Source organism: Rhinopithecus roxellana, chromosome 4 (genome assembly GCF_007565055.1).
Source record: "Rhinopithecus roxellana isolate Shanxi Qingling chromosome 4, ASM756505v1, whole genome shotgun sequence".
Classification (NCBI taxonomy): Eukaryota; Metazoa; Chordata; class Mammalia; order Primates; family Cercopithecidae; genus Rhinopithecus; species Rhinopithecus roxellana.
Genome location: NC_044552.1, coordinates 66182621 through 66207288, shown reverse-complemented (window position 1 = coordinate 66207288; position 24668 = coordinate 66182621). Strand labels below are relative to the sequence as shown.

At 35.7% G+C, this 24668-nt stretch overlaps 1 protein-coding gene across 9 annotated transcripts in view; it reads right to left on the bottom strand.

Moving 5' to 3' along the window:
* OPRM1 (opioid receptor mu 1) overlaps positions 1–24668 on the bottom strand; it is a 127030-nt gene that overhangs the window by 65473 nt on the left and 36889 nt on the right. The window contains exon 2 of one of the 9 annotated variants that reach the window (XM_010357562.2): positions 23022–23141. The exons of the other annotated variants lie outside the window; for them this stretch is intronic. Coding sequence (XP_010355864.1) covers positions 23069–23141 — 73 coding nt within the window. The 3' untranslated portion in view covers positions 23022–23068. The remainder of the gene's footprint in view (positions 1–23021; positions 23142–24668) is intronic. 9 annotated transcript variants of the gene reach the window in all.

The following is a 24668-nucleotide window of genomic DNA, read 5'->3' as shown; positions in this document are numbered from 1 at the left end:
AAAAAAAGTTTACAAGTGACAAAGAAAGGCATTGTATGTCAATAAATGTTTCACAGCAGGAAGATATAACAATTACAAACACTACTCAACAACAAACCATTAAAAAAGATATAAAGCAAAAGTGGACAGAATTGAAGAAGGAAAGAGATGGTGCCAATATCTTACTCTGAACAAAGGATAAAATAATCAAATGAGATAAGTAAGGAAATAGAGGACTTACAAAACACAATAAACCAACTACGCTTAACAGATATGTACAGACCACTCTACTCGACAACAACAGAAAACATTCCTCTTAAGTGCACATTGAACATTTTCAAGATAGACTATATGTTAGACCACAAATTAAATATTAATAAAATTTTTAAAATAAATATTATATGCAGTATCTTCTCTGACCAAAATTGGATAAAATTAAAGAAATCAATAACATAATTACATAACGAAAACTGAAAAATTCAACGGCTTGTGAAAATTAAGAACACTCTTAAATAACCAATAGTTCAAAGAGAAAAATCACAAGACAAATTAGAAAATACTTAGAGATAAATGAAAATTAAAACACAACACACCGAAATTTTTGTGACGCAGCAAACACAGTGCTAAGGGAAAATTTGTATGTATAAATACTTAAATTTAAAAATCTTAAATTAACAGCTTAAAAACTTAAGGAACTAGAGAAAGAACAACGTAAGCCCAAAGCTAGCAGAAGGAAGGAAAAATTGGAGTAGAGATAAATGAAATAGAAACTAGAAAAACAATAGAGAAAATGAACAAAGACAAAAAATTAGTTTTCCAAAAATATTAGCAAAATAGGCAAATCTTTAACTAGATTGGCTAAAAACAAAATAGAGAATAATCAGATTACTACAATATTGAAGTAGGCATATTACTACTCTTTATACATAAATAAAATAATTACAAGAGAGTTCTATGAACAAATTATATGACAACAAATTGGATAATCTGGATGAAATGACCAAGTTCCTAAAAACATAAAAACTACTGTAATAGTCTACTTGAGCTACTATAAAAAATACCATACATTGAGTGGTTTTAACAACGAAAATGTTTCTCATAGTTCTGGAGGCTGGTCAGTTGAAAATCAAGGTGCAAACTGATTTAATTCCTGGTGAGGGAGTTTTTTCCTGGCTTGCAGGTGCAGCCTTCTCATTGTGTCCTCCTGTAATCTTTCCTCTTTGCTCAAAGGAGGTCCTCTCTCTCTCTCTCTCTCTCTCTCTCTCTCTCTCTCTCTTTCTCTCTCTCTCTCTCTCTAATTCTTACAAGGCTACTAATTCCACTAATCCACTAACCTCATTAGTACCCCATCATTGTAATCTCATTTAACTTTAATCATCTTCTAAAGGCCTTACCTCCAATTACAGTCACATCAGAGTTAGCGTTTCAACGTATGATTTTTTTGGGGGAGTGGGAGAGTGTATAATTCAATTCATAACACCTTTCAAGACTAAAGTACAAAGTAACAGAAACTATCAATAATAGGAGATTGAGCCAGTGATAAAAACATCTCCCAATAAACGAAAGCCCTGGTCCTGATGGCTTCATTCGTGAATTGTACGAAACACTTAAAAAAGATCAAATACCAATCGTCCTCAAAAATTTTCCATATAATGAATAGGAGAGAGCACTTCCTAATTAAATCTATAAGGCCAGCATTACCCTAACATCAAAGACAGAAAATGACACCACAAGAAAAGAAAACAACAAACCAATGTCCCTTATAAAAATCAAGGCAAAAATCCTCAGCAAAATATTGTCAAACTAAACTTTGCAGCATATTGCGAGGATTATATATTATAATCAACTGGGATTTATTTCTGGAATGAAAGGATGGTTCAACATATGAATATCAATCAATGTAACATCCCAGATTAACAGAATGAAGAAAAAAACCCACATGGTAACCTCATTTAATTCAGAAAAAGTATTTGTTAAAACTCAACACCCTTTCATGATAAAATACTCAATAGAAATAGAAAGAATCAACTGTATCATATTAAAAGCTGTATATGAAAATTCCACAGCAAAGATCATACTCAATGTTGAAAGGCTGAAAGCTTTTTCTCTAATATCAGGAACAAGACAATGATGGCTGCTTTCCCCACTTCTGTTCTATGTAGCATGAGAATTCTAGCCAGAGAAAATAGGTAAGAGAAATAAATTTGAAAAAATAATTAAAAAAGAAGTAAAATGATATATGTTTGCAGATGACATAATCTTACAAGTAGAAAATACTAAAGATTCCACACACAGAAAAACTTGTTAGAACTAATAATGAATTCAGTGAAGTCACTGAATACAAAGTCAACATATAGAAATCAGTTGCATTTCTTTTTTTTTTTTTTCAAATGATGATTAACTTTATCATAGGATTATAAACAGTACTCAATAGGGACAATGTGAAGTCAGAGTTTAGTGTGGAGACTCAGGTTCTTGACCAAGATTACACCACTGGTAAGCAGCAGAGCTGGGGTTTGAGACCAGGGCTACCAATCGCCAACATCAGCATTCTTTTTACTTTAAAATTGCAACACAAAATAACATCATAAACATCATTGCTTATCACAGACATAGGCAATGTTAAAATTGTTTTCAGCATTTTGTGTGCAACGTTTACTTATTATTATACTTTTGATCTATTGAGTGTCTTTTTTTTTTTATTATACTTTAAGTTCTAGGGTACATGTGCATAACGTGTAGGTTTGTTACATATGTATACTTGTGCCATGTTGGTGTGCTGCACCCATCAACTCGTCAGCACCCATCAAGTCATCATTTATATCATGTATAACTCCCCAATGCAATTCTTCCCCCCTCCCCCCTCCCCATGATAGGCCCCAATGTGTGATGTTCTCCTTCCCGAGTCCAAGTGATGTAATTGTTCAGTTCCCACCTATGAGTGAGAACATGCGGTGTTTGGTTTTCTCTTCTTGTGATAGTTTGCTAAGAATGATGGTTTCCAGCTGCATCCACGTCCCTACAAAGGACGCAAAATCATCCTTTTTTATGGCTGCATAGTATTCCATGGTGTATATGTGCCACATTTTCTTAATCCAGTCTGTCACTGATGGACATTTGGGTTGATTCCAAGTCTTTGCTATTGTGAATAGTGCCGCAATAAACATACGTGTGCATGTGTCTTTGTAGTAGAATAATTTATAATCCTTTGGGTATATACCCAGTAGTGGGATGGCTGGGTCATATGGTACATCTAGTTCTAGATCCTTGAGGAATTGCCAATGAGTTTCTTCACAGAATTGGAAAAAACTGCTTTAAAGTTCATATGGAACCAAAAAAGAGCCCGCATTGCCAAGACAATCCTAAGTCAAAAGGACAAAGCTGGAGGCATCACGCTACCTGACTTCAAACTATACTACAAGGCTACAGTAACCAAAACAGCATGGTACTGGTACCAAAACAGAGATATAGACCAATGGAACAGAACAGAGTCCTCAGAAATAATACCACACATCTACAGCCATCTGATCTTTCACAAACCTGAGAGAAACAAGAAATGGGGAAAGGATTCCCTATTTAATAAATGGTGCTGGGAAAATTGGCTAGCCATAAGTAGAAAGCTGAAACTGGATCCTTTCCTTACTCCTTATACGAAGATTAATTCAAGATGGATTAGAGACTTAAATGTTAGACCTAATACCATAAAAACCCTAGAAGAAAACCTAGGTAGTACCATTCAGGACATAGGCATGGGCAAGGACTTCATGTCTAAAACACCAAAAGCAACAGCAGCAAAAGCCAAAATTGACAAATGGGATCTAATTAAACTAAAGAGCTTCTGCACAGCAAAAGAAACTACCACCAGAGTGAACAGGCAATCTACAGAATGGGAGAAAATTTTTGCAACCTACTCATCTGACAAAGGGCTAATATCCAGAATCTACAAAGAACTCAAACAAATATACAAGAAAAAAACAAACAACCCCATCAAAAAGTGGGCAAAGGATATGAACAGACATTTCTCAAAAGAAGACATTCATACAGCCAACAGACACATGCAAAAATGCTCATCATCACTGGCCATCAGAGAAATGCAAATCAAAACCACAATGAGATACCATCTCACACCAGTTAGAATGGCAATCATTAAAAAATCAGGAAACAACAGTTGTTGGAGAGGATGTGGAGAAATAGGAACACTTTTACACTGTTGGTGGGATTGTAAACTAGTTCAACCATTATGGAAAACAGTATGGCAATCAGTTGCATTTCTATACTTTCTCAATGAACAATCTGAAAAGAAAGTTAGAAAAATAGTTTTATTTATGATAGCATCAAATGTAATAAAACACTTTGGAATTAACCAAGGAGGTGAAAGACTTGTATAAAATCTACAAAACATTGCTAAAGGAAATTGTGGCTCATGCCTGTAATCCCAGCACTTTGGGAGGCCGAGGTGGGTGGGTCACAAGGTCAAGAGATGGAGACCATCCTGGCCAACATGGTAAAACCCCGACTCTACTAAAAATACAAAAATTAGCTGGGTGTGGTGGTGTGCACCTGTAGTTCCAATTACTCCAGAGGCTGAGGCAGGAGAATCACTTAAACAAGGGAGGTGGATGCTGCAGTGAGCCGAGATCATGCCACTGCACTCCAGTATGGTGACAAAGAGAGACTCTGTCAAAAAAAAAAAAAAAAAAAAAAAAAAAAGAAGAAGAAGAAGAAGAAGAAGAAAATTAAAGAATACATAAATAAATGGAAAGGGATCCCATGTTCATGGATTGGAAATGCAATACTGCTAAAATGTCATACAATGTGATCTTCAGATTAAATGCAATCTTTATCAAAATCTCAATGAAGTTTTTGCAGAAGTAGACAAATTCATCCTGAAATTCATATGGAATCTTATGTTACACAGTATAGCCAAAATAATCTTGAGAAAGAAGGACAAAGACAGAGAACTCACACTTCCTGAATTCAAAACTTACTTTAAAGTAATAGTAATCAAAATGGCATGGTACTTGTTTAAAGCCAGACATATTGACCAATGGAATAGAGTAGAGATCCCAGAAATAAACCCTTGCCTACATGCCCAAATGATTTTCAACAAAAGTTCCAAGACCTTTCAATGGAGAAAGAACAGTCCTTTCAATAAATGGTGTTGGGAAAATTAGACATTCACATGCAAAAGAATAACGTTGGAGCCTTGCCTAACCTGACGTATAGAAGTTAGCTCAAGATGGACCAAAGAGCTAAATATAAAAACTAAAATTATACAACCCTTAAGAGAAAAAATAGGGCAAAATCTTCACAACATTAGATTTGACAAAGATTTCTTGGATATGATACTAAAGGCACAGGCAACAAAAGCAAACATGGACACACTGGATATCATAAAAATTGAAAACTTTTGTCAATCAAAGGACACTTTCCATGTAGTAAAAAGGCAACCTACAGAATGGGAAATATATTTGGAAAACATATATCTGAGAAGGGATTAATATTCAAAACATATAACTCCCAAAACTCAACAACAGAAAACAAACAACCCAATTTAAAAAATAGACAAAGGACTTATTCAAGAGTCTATTCAGACTTTTCTCCAAAAAAGATTTTTGGATAGGTAATAAGCATATGAAAAGATCGAAATATCACTCTTCATTAGGAAAATGCAAATTAAACCACAATGAGATATCACCTCACACTCATTAGGAATATCACTATCAAATAAAGCAGAAAATAACAAGTGTTGGTGGGGATATGAAAAAAGTATACGACCCTTGTGGACTGTTGGTGGGAATGTAAAATGACATATCAATGTGGGAAACAGTATAACAGTTTTTCAAAAAATTAAAAACAGAATTACCATATGATCCAAATACCCAAAGAAATTGAAAACATGGTCTCCACGAGATATTTATTTACCCATTTTCGCATCAGAATTATTCAGAATTACTAAAGGTTAGATGCAACCACTCAACAGATGAATAAATAAACCAAATGTGGTTTATACTTACAATGAAATGTTATTAATCCTTCAAAAGGAAGAAAATGTTAACATATACTACAACATGGATCAACTTTGAGGACATTATGCTAAATGAAATAAAGTATTTATAAAAGATAAATATTATATGATTCTACTTATATTAGTTAACTAGATTAGTCGAAATCATAGAAACAGAAAGTAGGATGGTGATTACCAGAGTTTGGGAGGAGGAAAGAATGAATGGATATAATTGTTTAATGAGTATAGAGTTTCAGTTTTGCAAGATGAATTGAGTTCTAGAGATAGCTGATACTAATGATTGCACAATGATATGGATATGCTTCAGACCACTGAATTTTATATTTACAAGTGATTAAAATGGAAATTTTATGTTGCATGAATCAATAAAAATATGAATTAGGATTACGAAAGAATGACAAAGGCAGAGGCAGAATTTAAATTCCTACCTGTCTTTAAAATAAAGTTAACACTCTTTACTACTACATCGCACTGCTACCATATCTGCACCATGAGATATAAACCATCTGTATAATAAATAATTATAAAGTACAGTAAGGTTTACTAACTATTTACAGGGCTTTGTGCAAACTGATGTTCACAAAAATTCTAGTAGTAATGAAGACAACTATGATTATTGTACCTATTTTTAAAGAGAAGAGTACTGAAGTTTAGAACAATTGTCAAAGACAAAAATGTTTAACATTGTTAGCATTATGCTGGATATTTGTTGCTATGCAAGCAAAAAATCTGGGTAGTTAAGATTTGTTTTAGTTGTAGTTGTGTGTGTGTGTTTTCTGGAGATTTAATCACTTGGAATGTTTAATAATAGTACAGCAGATTAGAAAGAATTATATGTCAGGATACTGCTTAGGAAGCTGAAATTGAAATAAGGATGTTCTCATTGCTCCTAAGTTTTCCAAAAGGGAGATTTAATTAAGGTCTATAAAGACTTAATTTCAAATTCTATTTGTCCAAACTGTTGATGAGCATTCCTGTTTATCCATTTTAGTGTGTCATAGTACCTGCTGATGTCTGAATATTTTGGCATTTAATGAATTCCTGCAACATGAGGTTTCCAAAATATTTTAGGACCAATTGATGGAAAAATAAAGGTAATGCAATTAGTTCCTGTAGATCTTGATTTATATAAAATTATGTATTTATGATGACTGTTTTCCATCCAAGAATTACACAATTATTTATAATTTAACAATCATGCTGATTGACATTTTTCTAGGAAACAGAAAGAAGCTTACTGAGATTTGTTTTCAGTCAGATAGTTTTTCTGGAAGGTATTTTCCTTTCCCTGTGGAGAACTCAATAGCATTTGTGAGGAGAAAATATGATTCATGAATAAACCAGTAATTTGGCAAAGCAAGTAAGTCCCATTAGTTTTTAAAGCCTGAAATTTTAGTTTTATAGTGTAATAAGGGTTATTAAATCAATCTAGAGTTGTCTTCCGACTTGGAATAGACTCATTTGGCACTAACAACATTTTCAGCCACAAATTACGTAACTGTTTTTTTAATAGGAAAACTCCAAACATTGATTTATATTTTAGTATAAAAGCTCTCTAATGCAATACTTTATTACTTTTCAGGATCATCTACTACTTCTGAAATTTTCTCCCTTTTCACTTGTTTTCATACGATTAATTATATTTTTCCTTATCATACTATTGGACATTCCTATTTAAAAATCTGAAGAACATTGAACTATATAGAAACTAAAGTACAAATCACTCTAAACTTAACAAGTACAGCCAAACTCTGGGAACATTTTGTTATATTTAATACTCCAACTTTGTGATCAAAGTTATACATTTCACACTTCTCCTAGCTAAAGACAAAAATGTTATTGAGCTTTATGTATTAAAGCATCTTAAGAATTATGGGCATGTTTTTAATTTTCATAGAATACATTATATTTTCATAATTACTTTTGTTCACCATAAAATCTTCTTAGTGTCAACACTGAGCCAACATACATTTCTTTAACACCTTTTTTTTTTTTCCCAACTATTATTTTTGTTTTAGGTAGTACGTGTGCAGGTTTGTTACATAGGTAAATTGCATGTCACTGAGGTTTGATGTTCAAATGATTTTGTTACTCAGGTAGTGAGCATTGTGCCTGATAAACGTTTTTTGATCCTTACCCTCCTCCCACCTCCCACCTTCAAGTAAGCCCCGGTGTCTGTTGTTCCCCTCTTTGTCCATGTGTACTCAATGTTTAGCTCTCACTTATAAGTGAGAACATGTGGTATTTGATTTTCTGTTCCTGCATGCATTGCCTCAGGAGAACAGCCTCCAGCTGCATCCGGCTTGCTGCAAAAGACATCATTTCATTTTTTTAATGGCTGCATAGTATTCCATATAACGCCTTTCTTATTTTTATTTTTGTCAAGCACATGATAGGCACTGGTTCTACAGTGAGACATATCTCTCCTAAGTCTGGTGACAAACCAGAACGAAGTGATTTCTAAATGGTATGTTAGATGTTACAGCACAGTGCGGGTAACATGGCAGTGTTGAGAAGCGTACCTAATCCTCATGTAGGTGACAGGAATGTTGCAATTTTTCAAAATTTGTTTTACTAGATGGAGAGTGTCAATGAGAATATTAAATTCACTTATTGGGGTCATGTTCCTGGCCCATTTTGCCAAGGATTTTGTCCCTGATGGTGGCAGAAAGCCATTAATTTAGGGTGGGCCCCAAAGTTTTCCAGAAACAAATATAAATCTAGTATTCTCCAATTAGCCTGCTATGTATCTACTTTCTAGAAGTAAATATACACCACTGTCAAATATGTTTAAATTCACAAATTTTACTACCCATTTTACTGAGAGTGAGATATTTGTCAATATTTTATTACCAGTGTATTTTCTGCTCCGTGAAGTAAGAATTTCTTTTCTTGACATAAACTTCGCATTTTTAAATATTTGTGAAATAATTGGTGCAGAGTAGAGGCTAGAAATTTTCTTGTGTCACCTAGTACAACCTCCTTGTGTGATACATCTCTAAGATGAATCTGGATTTCTTAATGTCACATTGTCTTGTGACTTCTTTCTTCCCATTTTCTAGGGAAGCATTCTACCCCTATTGTTCTCCTGTTACTATGGCTATTGCCACCTCATCTTCTTCTCTCAGGGAGGCAGAAATCCACTGATATTTTGGGGGAAAAATTCCTACAACTAAGAATTCTTCTCTCAGTATTTGTCAGTTTTCAGACCATCATATTGATACAATAAGTAAAATCTCATTTACTGGAAGTCTCCCCAGATACCTTATTCTTTTCCAATATGTTTCTAAGACAAAGAATATGGAATGGACTGGAATAGTCTATGGGAAGAATTTGGCATGGGAGTTGAATGGACTAGGTTTCCATACTTTTTGTAAGTGACCCTATTAACCATTTGAGAAGCAAAGAAAGAGTTACAGATAAGAGTCATGAGTAAAAAGGGGGAGTTTCCATTACTTTTCTGGGTCCTTTTGGTCCTTTTGGTCTATTTATTCAGGCTCGCTGGAGTACCACCGACATGCCTGGTTACTTGCATTTGGCAGTAATTCCAGCGAATCTGCCTTCAGCCTGTCCATCTGGTGTTTTGTTCGCTAGGGTAGGGATACAAGGATATGGAGCAGGATGCTTTTCTTGAATTTAATTAGTGCTGCTTCAAAAAAAATCCTTGAGTAAAGTTGAACCTTTTATTCCAGATTGATTCTTCTTAGATTTTTTCAGATTTAATTCCTCTTCTAGATTCAATTTTTCTCAGTTACTATTATCTTGTTAAAACCCCTCTCCCATTCGGATTCCTTGTGACAATAAATTGGGAAAAGGAAAAGGTAAACACTTCATGGGCTTAGGTTCTCTTCTGAACTCGAATGTAGAAAATAACCTTGGAAAATATCTTTGTATCAAAATTAAAAAAATAGCTCTTTTACCATAATTTTAATCTTGGGAATTTCAAGTTTCTTTCAAACATTAGCTCTCAGTGGAACAATGATCTAAAAGTTACTTTAAAATTTAGAAATGGATCACTGAGACACAAAGGGCTGAAATAAATGTAGCATTAACATAACATTATAATCAATTCAGTGTAGTGGAACATTTCAGCTACTATACATCACTTGAGTATTTGTTACTTTGTTAGGTTCTGAGATATAAGAATTAAAACAGGCAAACAAACAACAACAAAAATACCAGACAAAGTCTGTCCTCAAGAAGCTTGCATTCCCAAAACTGGAAATTTCATAAAAAAAAAAAAGTGTACCAAAGGATCATGAATGTAAATGGAAATATGCAAATGTCCCAGTGCTTGACTGAATAATACAGCCAGGAAGCCTGACTAGATCTCCAGCTTTCAGCACTGAGCCTGGCAGAGTGGCTGTCTATTGACCAGTTTGCCGATAGGAATTATTAGCACTCACTAGTCACACACTGAGTAATGATGCTGTCGAGGGTAAATTATGACAGCACCTTTAGATCACAATCGAGGTTTTGTAAAATAGAAGTTCCACTAATAATTGATGGGTCCTATTTTTCCAGGCTAAAACACTGACTCAATTAGAGACCTAGATCCAGTTATTCTAGAGACAAAAGGTCAATTCAAGATGTCACAGCCTAATATGAAGGAAAAGTTCCAGGGTTTGACTTGCAAGGAGACAGGCATCTCATTTCCTTCATTCCGATTTCCATGAGGAAGAGCCTATCAATAAGGAAAATAGGTTGCCAATTAGGCAACATTCTGGCAAGTAAGATGTAAAAGCTACCTTAATATACCTGTCAGCCATCCAAATGGACCCTCGATAACTGGTTTGAGAATATCTCCTTGACGCAATTGAATAAAACAATTTTTAAGCACTTAAGTTTCAGGGTAATGTAGCTCTCAGTTCAAATCTTACTTCCATCATTTACTAGTTGGACAAATTTGGGCTTACTACACAAATTGCTTAAATTCTATTTTTCCCATCTGTAATAGTTGGAAAATATTAATACCTTCCTTAATGGTTGGTGTACAGATGAAATTTTTTTTTAATGTGGTGTATTGAAGGATTGTTAGTATGGAATCTGAACTGTAGTTACTTTCAGTAAAAGTCAGTGATGATGATGATAATGAAGATGGTGATGATGACAATGAAGATGGTGATGATGACAATGAAGATGGTGATGATGATAATGCTTTCTGTGAGTTTCAAATTTAATGGGTGCTAATTTATTCTCCAAGGCACATTGCTAGGGACCAATATTCTACTATGTTCATGTTTATTTGTCCTTAGAATATGGGCCCAGGTTAAGCATTCATATTTACTGCAGTGTTACTTTTTGTTTTGATTGTACTAACATTGCTTCTAGACGTTTCTCATGTGTGCTAAAGATAATTGATGTTCTGAAAACACAACTGTTTTCAAAGGGCTTCTTTGACCAATTATCGTTCCAAAAATGTTTTGGTCTGCTAAATTTTATAACTTTATCTATTTCAACTAGAATGTTGACCCAATATATTCTGCTTTAATATCAACTTAACTTCAAACAACTGTGTGAATAAAAACATGACAGCTATACCAAACATCATTTTTCATCTTTTTACTACTGTTGGAATTTTTTTGATATAGTAGAAGACACATATCTTTATGTAAAATATTTTTTAAAAGATGTATAAAAGCAAGGGTGTGTAGAAAGCATGTTAATTCCTTCATTCATATGCTGTTATTTTGAGTTTCGAAATTGCTGAGAAAATAATACTCCTGTGGAAATGATCACTGGTGTGGTTTATGTGTTTTAAGTTATGCTTTTTGGCATTGACTAATGTACCAAAGTCTTTTGTGGAAATGTGATGTATTTGTTTATATGCAGACAATTTCTTCTTTGTTCAGAATAGTGGCCCTTTTCTAAAAGATAGTGTCAATTTCTCTTTTGATAGTCACATCTTAAATTCCACAAAACTGATACAAAACTTTTTAAAATGTGAAAGTTTCAGGTTTGACTTCCAGCTTGATTCTTCTCCTGCCTGTCTTCGCTTGATAGGGTATTCATAAGCAGACCGGTCATCGTTCCAATACAACGACAGAGTAACAAATGTCTGAAAGGAATGATTCCTGAGATTTTCTTCCTATGAATTCCACTCATACAGGACTCTGCTCTTCTGAGCTGATATCCTTACTATTTGTAAAATTTTTGCAATATCTACTTTGAGAAAATACTTATAAATTATGGTCAATAGCACTTTCTTTCATTCTTTTATGAAAATGAACCAAGGCCTTTTCCACTCACTACTATCTTGCCTCTGAGACATAAATAATATTTTTAACAAAATTTGAGAAATGGAATAAAGACTTAAATTAAGAAGATATCACATTGATGGGTTTGGTGATGGAATAAGATGAGCCACAGTAATTGATTGTAATAAACCTTGAGAAGAGTGTTTTTCTGATAGTGTGATGGAAAGAACATAAGGTGAGTTTTTATAGTCTTATTCTTGGCATTTATTAACTGGTAAAATTGTTTAATTTTCTTTTCCACTAGACTGTATCTTTGGGCTTTGGGAAAAAGTCGGACTGTGTCTATTTTGCTCACTGATATCTGAAACTTCTAAGAGAGTGCTTGTACATAGTGCTCAAGAAATGTAGTTCATGTTTCTTCTTTAAAATTAGTCTGCTTATTTCTTTAAAATGAATCTGTTCAATTTCTTCTCTGTTTAGACTCACAAAAATTTTATGAGACTCAAACTGTTCAATATAGGGAAAAATGTAAAGTTCTATACAATTTTAAGGAATATCTTTAGTCCTTAGATATGTGTTTTATATATTTTATAAGGAACTTGAAAAAGCTTCCTTTTGTCATCAGAAGGAAAGACTATTTGAAGGATTTCAATTAATGCTATCTGCTTTAATAGGACTACCAATTTCAGTGGCCTTGGATCTTGAACATGCTCATATTTAATTTTATTCAGCCCATGTGGTTTTCTTTCCAGAGCTGATGGAGGCTGAGTAAGAATGAAATTATAATGTTGATAATAATTTCCCTTGTTCTTCTTGGCAGGCACAATGAGGCTCTGATGTTCAGGTTATACTGCTGGCAACGTTTTTCAATTAACATTTTATACTCCTCCAGAAAAAGCTCAACCTCTCACTGGCACCGAACCCAGCATTTCAATGAAAAAATGCTCAGAAACAAAGAGGCCTTCCCTTCCTTTGATCTCCTTGTTCCCACTGCTTCTGTACTTGGAAGAGTCTTAGTTCTCAAGGGCACCATGAGATTCAAGGTTATTATTCTCTGCTGCATCCTGTGCTTGCTTTATTTATAGAGTTTACTTTCCTGAGTTAGGAAGTTGACAGACATTGCATTGCAAGTCTTGGAAAAATCCATCATGAAGGCATTAGAAATAGACACGTAGGCCCAAGGAACTGTCATTAAGGCATCCTTCATGCAGAAAAGAGCTCCATCATGCTGGGCGTGGTGGGTCACGCCTGTAATTCCAGCACTTTGGGAGGCCGAGGCGGGCGGATCATGAGGTCAAGAGATCAAGACTATCCTGGTCAACATGGTGAAACCCCATCTCTACTAAAAATACAAAAATTAGCTGGGTGTGGTGGCAAGGACCTGTAGTCCCAGCTACTTGGGAGGCTGAAGCAGAAGAATCACTTGAACCCAGGAGGTGGAGGTTGCAGTGAGCTGAGATCGCACCACTGCACTCCAGCCTGGCGACAGAGTGAGACTCCATCTAAAAAAAAAAATAAAAGGAAAAGAGCTCCATCATTTGTCCACTTTTACTGTGTGATTAGAGAATCAGACACAACAGGGGTCAGGATGACTCTTCACAGGGATGAAATTAGAAATGCCTAAATTCTCAAAGCTAGTGTTCAGAGAAAGTCATTGTTGTGAGTTATTTCTTCTTATTCAAATGAACAGTGCTGCTGGAGACAAAGGAGTTTTGTCACACGCAATTAGCATTTAGACTTAGATCCTGCTTGAGATTCTTTCACACCAAGATTTAAGTAATAAAATGCTATTTTGTTCGAAAAATCACTGGTTCGCATATTCTCCCCCCACTGACTTTATTAGACAATATAAAAAGACTTATCAATAGGGAACCAAATCAGTTGCCATTACCTGTCTTAGAATTCTCTTCACATCATCATGTCCCTGACAAGATGGTTTTGAAACAACCCAGTGCATGTAGAAGGAGTTGATGGGAATGAAGAGAGGAATGTCAAGAAACAGTGATACTCATGCAAAGCCTAGCTTCTCCTCTGCAGAACTTAGGAGTCTAGAAAGATAAACTGTAATCAGAAGTATTGTAATAGATAATGTATCTGACCTAGGGAAAGGCAAAAGGCAAAAGCCCTGGGTGAGTGTTGATAGCTTGCAAACTGATGGTGTGAGTCCAGTAGGAGGGAAGAGAATTAGGAACAAATAAAACTCTTTAGTATTTATTTATTTATTCATTTATTTTTGAGACGATGTCTCACTCTGTCACCCAGACTGGAGTGCAGTGGCGCCATCTTGGCTTACTGCAACCTTCACCTCTCATATTCAAGCTATTCTCCTGCCTCAGCCTCCTGAGTAGCTGGGATTACAGGCACAAGCCATGTCGCCCAGCTCATTTTTGTATTTTTAGTAGAGACAAGGTTTCACCACGTTGGCCAGGTGGATCTTGAACGCCTGACATCAAGTGATCTGCCCACCACAGCCTCCCAAAGTGCTGGGATTACAGGCATGAGCCACCGTGCCCAGCCAAGCTTTACAGAACACTTTAGAGTTTACCACATATTTTCCCATATTTTTATTATCAAAAGCTTATCTATTTGGACCTAAAACCCATGTGAGGTTGAATATGGCTATTTTTCCTTTATTAAGGGTTAAGTAATGAGATTGAAATAGGTTAGGTGTCTAGTGTAGTCACTAGTAAGGGGCAGAAATCTAAACATGTCTGCTTTTCAAGTTTTTTTTTATTTAGATTTTTGTGGGTACCTAGTAGGTATTAGTTGTGTATATTTATCAAGTATATGAGATGTTTGCTACAGGCATGCAATGCATAGTAATGGGGCATGCATCCCCTCAAGCATTTGTCTAAACATGTCTTTCATTACATGTTTACTACTCTATCTACTCCACTATGCCTACTCTGAAGAGAGGTGATTGGTCAAATTTAGATAAATTTTCAAAAAATCCTGAGCTTTCACTTTTCTGGAAGGTAATTTAATTTACTACTTGTTCTATAAATAACCCCTTAAAGTTCAGAGAAGTAAAATATATAGACAGAATTTGTTAAATATTTTTCACAAACAGGACTCAGTTTTCTCATCCATAAAATGAATAGGTTGAATCAGACCTATCCTTCTTCATCTTGGCTGCATGGTAGAGTCACCAGGGGAACTTTTACATTTACTTATGCCCAGGAGCTGCCCCTGGAGATTCTATTCAATTAACCATAGGTGGGTTTCCTTTTTTTTTTTTTTTTTTTTTTTAAAGCTTTCTGGGTAATTCTAGGGTACTGCCAGGATTCAGAGTCACTGGACTAGATGATCTGAAAGTACTCTTCTTCTACATGTCTCAGCGTATTGTGGGGATTTATATAATGGCTCTGGTGTTCCATGAACTAATTGGAAGGAGACTCAGTTATTATTCATTTTATCCTGTCTGGGTTCCTTGCTAGAATTTAGGTCCATTTCTCACTTATGAGAGTCTGGGAATTATAAAATTTTGCAGGGGACTCTGTTTAAACTCACCCAGTTTAAACTCTCCTTTAACTTACTCAGTTTAAACTCTCCTTTAACTTAACTCTTCTTGCAAACTTTTTCCTGATGGTCATCTGGCTAATCTAAAGAATTCCTGTACATGTGAGAAAGTTTCCTCTGAGCATGGCAGATCAAAGGAGCAGTCACTTAGATATGGATGAATGGGGACAAAGTTAAAGACGTAGAGTCAGGCAGGGAGGAGATTTCAATTGACTCTTAAGGAAATCATTGAACAAAACTGTAGACAAGAAGCAGAGATTACAAACATCCTTAGAATAACTTGGCCTATCCTAGTACTCCTTTTAACCCAGCTAGACAGTCTGAGTTCCAAAGAATAAGTAATAGCATTTTCCAAAGCAACTTTTGAGAGCGTAGAAAACATTTTTTAAAATGAGCAACGTGTAAGTCAGATGGAAAAGAGAAAAGATCCAAGCAATGAGCTTTTACGTTTGAAATGGCATAAAGAGAGTTTGAAGCTGCCACTCACTATCTGGTCACATGCAGTGGGTGCAGGGCGGCAGGAGTGCAGGCATAGGTATCTTGGAGGACAGATTTTATATTTGCCAAGAAGTTAATATGAATTTGCAGATGACAGTTTCCTTTTTTCCTGAAAACTTCCAAAAGATTGAAGACGAAAATACTGTGACAAGCCTAGCAAATTGCACTTATTTAAGATAACCACAAAGCATATCCAATAGAGAGAAATTCTTCAGAAATGCTATTTTCTAAGCACTTACTCCTTAATCACTGGCTAAGGGTGGTAATGAACCTTGCTGATTGTCTGAGCGAAATAAATAGTTGAGGGTTAGAGACGGGGGCCTGGGGTGAAATAGAGATAATTTTGTGTGATGATTATTATAGCACAACTTCAACCTCAGTTCCGGAAGAGCAATGTGCTCTGTCATAGCAATCTATGGCAACTGTTGTGGTTTGGGCTAACTTCATATTTGTGTTGCTATTTTCTGATGTTGAGAAATACTGTGAGTTGGTCTAGGGTTTTTGTTAATTTTTAATTTTTGTGGGTTTATACATACCCCATAAATATATACACCTACTAAGTACTAGGTTATTTTAACAAAATGTTTTGCCTTCCCCAAACAGTATGTAATCAAATTTTCTAAAGATGATGATGTGTTCCAATTCATGACCACTGCAAGAATAAAATTTTATTTAAGATGTTCTGTATCAGAGTTTGGCAAATGACAGCTTGTGGGCAAAACCCAGCCTATGACTTCTTTCTGTGGTCTTCCAGCTGAAAACAATTTTACATTTTTAAATGGTTGAAAGAAATCAAAAGAAAAATAATGTTTTGAGGCATGTGAAAATTATATGGAAATTCAAATGTCAGTGTCCATATCAAGTTTTATTGAAATGCAGTCATATCCATTTGTCTGTGTGTTGTCTATGGCTTCCTCTAGGCTGCAATAGCAGAACTAAGTAGTTATGACAGAGATTATTTGATTGTAAAAACCTGAAATATTTACTTTCTATTTTATTTTATTTTATTTTATTTTACTTTAAGTTCCAAGATACATGTGCAGAATGTGCAGGTTTCTTACACAGGTATACATGTGCCATGGTGGTTTGCTTCACCTATCAATCCGTCATCTAGGTTTTAAGCCCCTCATGCATTAGCTATTTGTCCTAATGCTCCTTGTTCCCTTGCCCCCCAGCCCCCGACAGGCCCCAGTGTGTGTTGTTCCTCTCCCTGTGTCCATGTGTTCTCATTGTTCAGCTCCCATTTATGAGTGACAACAGGCAGTGTGTGGTTTTTTGTTCCTGTGTTAGCTTGCTGAGGATGATGGCTTCCAGTTTCATCCATGTCCCTGCAAAAGACATGATCTTATTCTTTTTTATGACTGTATAGTATTCCATGGTGTATATGTAACACATTTTCTTTTTTTTTATTATTATTATACTTTAAGTTCTAGGGTACATGTGCATAACGTGCAGGTTTGTTACATATGTATACTTGTGCCATGTTGGTGTGCTGCACCCATCAACTCGTCAGCACCCATCAATTCATCATTTATATCAGGTATAACTCCCAATGCAATCCCTCCCCCCTCCCCCCTCCCCGTGATAGGCCCTGGTGTGTGATGTTCCCCTTCCCGAGTCCAAGTGATCTCATTGTTCAGTTCCCACCTATGAGTGAGAACATGCGGGTAACACATTTTCTTTATCCAACCTATCATTGATGGGCATTTGAATTGGTTCCATGTCTTAGATGTTGTAAATAGTGCTACAATAAACATACATGTGCATGAGTCTTTATAGTAGAATGATTTATATTCCTTCGGGTATATACCCAGTAATGAATTGCTGGGTCAATTGATATTTCTGGTTCTAGATCCTTGAGGAATTGCCACATTGTCTTCCACAATGGTTGAACTAATTTGCATTCCCAATAACAGTGTAAAAGCACTCCTCTTTCTCCACAGCCTCACCAGCATCTATTGTTTCTTGACGTTTTAATAATCGCCATTCTGACTGGCATGAGATGGTCTCTCATTGTAGTTTTGATTTGCATTTCTCTAATGATCAGTGATGTTGAACTTTTTCTCATATGCTTGTTGGCTGCATAAATGTTTTGTAACTCTTATAGGAAAGACTGAGCAAAGTTATCACTCTTCATGCAATGAATGGATCTTATGTGCATCTTAATATAGTAAAATGAGATGAGAGTCTCACCTCAGAATCATTTAGATCCAAATTTCACTTTGGCTAATAAAACTACTTTGGTATAAAATGGGATTTTATTTTCCAGATGGAATGTCTAGTTTACTTGTGTGTTTTCACTTCTCGGTTTGGAGGGAGCAGACTAATTCACAGTCCTAGAGTCATTCAGTTGTAGGCAGAGCCCTTTTTAGTTGTTTATCAAAAATTAGAGTAAGGATTTTGTGGCTTAAAATTTTTTTCCCAAAGTTTGTTAATTGTAAATATCAAGTAATTGTTGTGATTTTATAGCTATAGCGTGGTTATTACTTATTAAGTAGAAGTTTCCTTTCCATGTTTTAGAGCTTTACTGAAAATAAAAGCATAAGACTTCAGACAAATGAAATCTTACATTGTAAGGATAATTTCGACATTCACATACTTATATTACATAATCACAATTTTACCTAAATTTCTATTTTAGAAATATACAGGAATCAATTTAGTTTTGAAAATGTTATTTCAGTATGCAAAATAAAACATGCTAATATATATTTTAATTGTAAAATTATTTGTATTTTTTTGTGGCTATGTAGTAGGTGTATATATTTACGGGGTACATGGAATGTTTTGATACATGCAGACAATGTGAAATAAACATTCATGAGGAATGAGGTATCCACTCCCTCAATCAGTTATCCTTTGAGTGACAAACAATCCAATTACATTCTTTATGTTATTTTAAAATGTGCAATTAGCTTATTATTGATTATAGTTACTCTTTCATGCTTTCAGATAGTAGGTCTTATTTATTCTTTCTAATTTCTTTGTACCCATTAGCCATCCTCACCTCCTCCCACCCCCATCAGCCCCCAATACCCTTTCCAGCCTCTGGTCACCATCCTTCTACTCTCTAAGTTTATGAATTCAATTGATTTGATTTTTAGATAACACAAATAAGTAAGAACATGCAAAGTTTGTCTTTCTGTGCCTGGCGTATTTCACTTAACAGCATAATCTCCAGTTTCATCATGTTGTTGCAAATGAGTGGATCTCATTCTTTTTAATGGCTGAATAGTATACCATTGTGTTTATGTACCACATTTTCTTTATCCATTAATCTGTTGATGGACACTTAGATTGCTTCCAAATCTTAGCTATTGTAAACAATGCTGCTGCAACAAATATAGAAGTGCAGATATCTCTTTGATACACGAATTTCCTTTGTTTTGCGTATATACATACAACCTACCAAAATTGAACCAGGAAGAAAATCAAAAGCTGAACAGATCAATAATAAGTACTGAGATCTAAGCCATAATAAAAAGTCTTCCAGTAAAGAAAAGCCCAGGAGATGATGGCTACACTGCTGAATTCTACCAAACATTCGAAGAAGAACTAATACCATTCTTATTCAAACTATTCTAAGGAATAGAGGAGGAAGGAATACTTCCAAACTCATTCTATGAGGCCAGTATTGCCCTGATGCCAAAACCAAAGACATATCAAAGAAAGAAAAATACAGGCTAATATCTCTGATGAATAGTAATGCAAAAATCTTCAACATAATACTAGCAAACAGAATTCAATAATACATTAGAAAAATCACTCCTCGTAACCAAGTGGGATTTATTCCTGGGATGCAAAGATGGTTCAAAATATGCAAATCAATCAATGCGCTATATATATTTTTAATTCATGTGATGTGGTTAGGTATCTGGTGACTGATGAGTGAGTTATACAGGAATCCATTTTGTTTTCAAATGATTCTACCTGATTATAATAAAACATACAACTTGTCATCACGTCATGAATTTGTTACCATATTTAATATGGAACATAGCTTCCTGATTTTCTTCTTTACTAATGTTTTAAAAATATCTCCTTGAGGAACAATTTATATATATTTGATTCTCATTATTTGAGGATTCTGTATTTGAAAATTGGCCTGTTAACTAGAATCTATTAATACTTATCCTCAAAATAATACTTGACTTTTGCAGTCATTTGAGGACCTATGTGGACATGTGTAGAGCAGCAAAAAATTTGAGTTGTTCTCTGTGCAAGTTCCCAGGTAAGGCCAAACAAGGCAATGCTCTGCTGTCTTATTTCAGCTTGTACTACAAACAAGTGTCCTTTTCACAATCTATTTAATGCCACATTTTTCACATTTCTGTGTTTTTTTGTTGTTGGTGATGGTGGTGGCTTCACTGTTTAAAATGGTCTCAAACACAGTGTGGAAGTTCTACTTAGTGTCCCTAAGCCAAGAAGACTGTGGTGTAGCTTGTGAGGAAAGTACTTGTATTAGAAAAGCTTTGTTCAGGCATGATTTATAGTGCTGTTGACCATGAGTTCAACGTTAGTGAATCAGCTATGTATCAAATAAAGCGTCTTTAGACAGAAACACACATAAAACAAGGTTATGTATGCATTAGCTGATGAAAATTTTGTAATCGTAGGCTCACATGAAACTAGCCCTATATATCCCCTAGAAGCAAAGCTTTAGTATTTACAAATTCTGTAGTCATAATGACTTTATGGAACATAACTATCATGAATAATGGGGATTGACTATATTAACTTTTTATTTTTTTACTTCTTCAAATTTTACTTTCTGCATTTTTATTATAAGAGTAACCATATATTCCCTTTTTAAAGTTTGTAAACTCAGGAATACATGCATATATAGACATGTATGTGTTTGTATATGAATTTATGATTTGCTAATATGTATCTACGGTACAGATCACTTTTCATGACTCAAGTGATAAAAACTAAATGTGCATGAACAAAGTGAATTGAGAAAATTATTTAAATTAGATTTTATACTTAATTTGAGGTACATCTGAATTGCTAAAAGCTTAGAATTGTACAGTATTTTGAAGATATACAGTTGTGTTGGTCAACTTTGAATGCTGGATTTCTTACGTAAACACAGAGAGATAGATGTAGTTCAAGTCTTTAAATTTTATCAAGTGACATTTTATAAGACCGTGAGAAAATGCATAATTTTTTAAAACAATGGTTGCATGTATTTTGGGTTATATTGCAGGGAAATTTGTTGTAGGAGTACTTTGGAGAGACTGTAAGAAAGGATGGATTTAAGCTGATACTTGAAGAACAAGAAACATTTTGATAGGAAAAGAATGAGATATATGTTACGGGTAAACAGAGAGAAAGAAAAATAAAGAAAACAGTATAGAAGAGATAAATATAAAGCATATCAGAAGACAGTGAAGAGATCAGGTTGGCCTAATTTACTTAAACATTAATTTAAATCACACTAATGGTTTTTAGTGAATATGAGTGGTTAATATTTGAATCACTTGGGACACCTACTGAAACTGAATGTGTTCCCCTCAAATTTATATGTTGAAACCTATTCCCCAGTGTGATAGTATTTGGAGGTGGGGCCTTTGGGAGGTGATTAAGTCATGAGAGCAGAGCCATTATGAATACAATGAATGCCCTTATGAAAGAGGCCCTGGAGAGCTCCCTTGCCTCTTTGCCTTGTGAAGACATGGGGAGAAGATAGCTGTCTATGCAAGAGGGCCCTCAGCAAAAGCAGAATCTGCTGGTGCTTTCATCATGAACTTCTCAAGCCTTCAGCACTGTAAGCGTAAATTTCTGTAGTTTGTAAGCCACCCAGACTATGGTACTTTGTTATAGCAGCCTGAATACACAAAGACACCTACTTATACACAGTGCATAAGCTAACATATTATTTAAAACAAGCAAAAACCAAACAAACAAAAATTGTACTTAACAACATTTTGGCTGGACAGAAACTTATATCCAGAACAGAATGATCTCTCTCTCGTTTAAACCCATCACACAGTTCATCTTATGGGAAAGCCTTATCCATTGGTTTACGAAAGTTCACTTGATTAGATTTGGTGGAACCTCTGCATCAGACTTGGAATACAACATCTAGGATATGACTAATATCTGAAGGCAGATATTAAAACCATCTCCTATATAGAGAATGAGAGAGAAAGAGAGTGTGAGAAAGAATTTTGCCCACACCCCATCTTTGCCAATCACACTCTTAGGCATTACGCATTCGTAACCCTTAAGGAAGCAGCACATACTCTGACTCAACTGTTTTTCATTCCTTGTCTTTCCCCATCTCTCACCCAGGCCCTTGGGTGCACAAAACAGTAGGACATTTTGCTTGGGGCTCCTTGTGCAGTAAGAAGATAACTTTCCCCTCTCCTTCCTGTATTTCTGCTCAAACATGTTATGCTCACCTAGTGGCTTCTGTGGGGTGGGGGTGGGAGGAATGAAACATTGTGGGGTTGCACCTTTTCCCATTTAACCACTTGCCTGTACTCTTGAAGCATGTGAATAAAGGCTTGACTGTAACTTTCTGTTTCACTTATTGTCCTAATCATAAACACCACACCTGGCAGTTCAGTGCGCACTCGCTCTTTCTCCCTTTGACAGAACCTGTTTGAGCTTATATAGAATCCAAAGGGCTGTGGTATTCGGAATGGCAACCATGATTGTTCAGTTTTGTGTATGATTACTCTTTTCCTCGAGATTGTATCGCTGGGAAAAACATGCGCTTAATGGTGATTGAAGTTGCCATAGGACATTTTAGTACTGGAAAGAGTTTAAGATTTTTTAAGTCCGATTCGCACATTTTTACAGATACGGAGAGTGAGGCACACAGTGCTTTGGAGTTAAGTCACAACTGACACGTGGGGTCCTGAGCCAGAGCAAGGTTTCTTCCTTGCTGTTCTTCCTTTCTAAATTTATATCTGAGAAATTGATGGGAAAGAAAAAAAAGTTACCCGAGGCAAGAAAAGTTGGATAAAGAAAGGAGTTGCTTGGCAAGCTCAGTATATGATGCTTCTTGTATATGACGTTTCTTGCATTTGATGCTTTGGCTCACTTTTGAAGACTGAAATTTTCTTGAGCTCAATTAACCACAAGATACTCTTAATGTTACTATATAACATAAAATTAATGGAAAAGGGAGTGGTTTTTTTGTTTGTTTGTTTCTTTATACCCTCACATAGTTCGCCAGAAGGCACAGGAGGCTTTATTTCCTTTACATGGCACAGGCAATTCTGCTTCTATCACCCTGAGCTCAAGAAGAAGTAAACTGGGCACTGGACATGACTTGTGCCCACTCTCTCTCCATTCAGCCAAACTTACCCGAAAAAGCCTTTCCTAAATCCCAAGGCAGGAACAAAAATGGAAGGAAAAGCTTAGCTTCTGAACTCTCTTGGTAGTTCTGACTGGGGCTGCCTATTAGAATTTTTCTTATGAGTTTTTGATAGTTAAGAAAAAACCTTTATTGATAGGTCTCTAAGGGCTCTATTTATTAACCAGATTTTACTGTGCTAACATATAGTCACCAATTATAACATAACAGGAAGAATATTCAGCAGAGTGTGAGATACGACCTTGTGTGAAGGTGAACCACTTTGAAAAGTGGTTGCTTGGCAAGCAGTGGGAAACTTGAAGAGGAAACCAGGGAAGAGGAAAACAAGGCATGTTCTTGAGATGGTCACAACGTGGGCAGGGCCTTCTGACATGCCTTGAAGTGGGCACCTCAGAATGGTACACCTGAGGAGAGAGGGGAGCAAGGGCAGTATTTGTCCACAGGCTTCCATTTCCCGGTCAAGAGAACTTCCCTGAACTTCCACATAGTGCCTTTTGAGTGCCAGGCTGATTCCTATGGAGGCTAATTACTCCAATAGAAAAGCCCTAGGGCAGAAAGTAAGGGATTTTGATGCAGCCAAGATGAAGTGTTACTCAGTTATGTTTGGGCAAAACTGACTGCCATATCAGCGGCTGAGGTGGAAGGCAAGGTGAAGGACATGAGATGGGCACGAGAAGGATATGAAACAACGTGAAAGCCATTGCTTTCAAATTTTGCCTGGTGGAGTGCTAGAAATTCTGTGGTGGTCCCTTGGGGACAGCACTGGTGGGCGGTATGGGGATGCAAGGTGAGCAGCGCTCTTGGCCCCAACATGTGGTTATATCTGGACAGTTGTTCTGTGATCTGTTTTATATATTGGGTCCCAAGTTCTTGAAATGAGTGTCTACATCTAAAAACAAGTTTGGAGACTGCTGTCACAGACAATTATTTCAGTTAGATAAAAACATTAAACTTAGTGAGGATTAAAGACATGAAATTCTTGTATTTTAAAATGACATGCACCATCTAGTCTTGGTATTTACCCCTAGTACTTTTATTTTTATTTTAATTTTTTTGTTTGAGTCAGAGTCCCACTGTGTTGCCCAGGCTGGAGTGCAGTGGTGCGATCTCGGCTCAC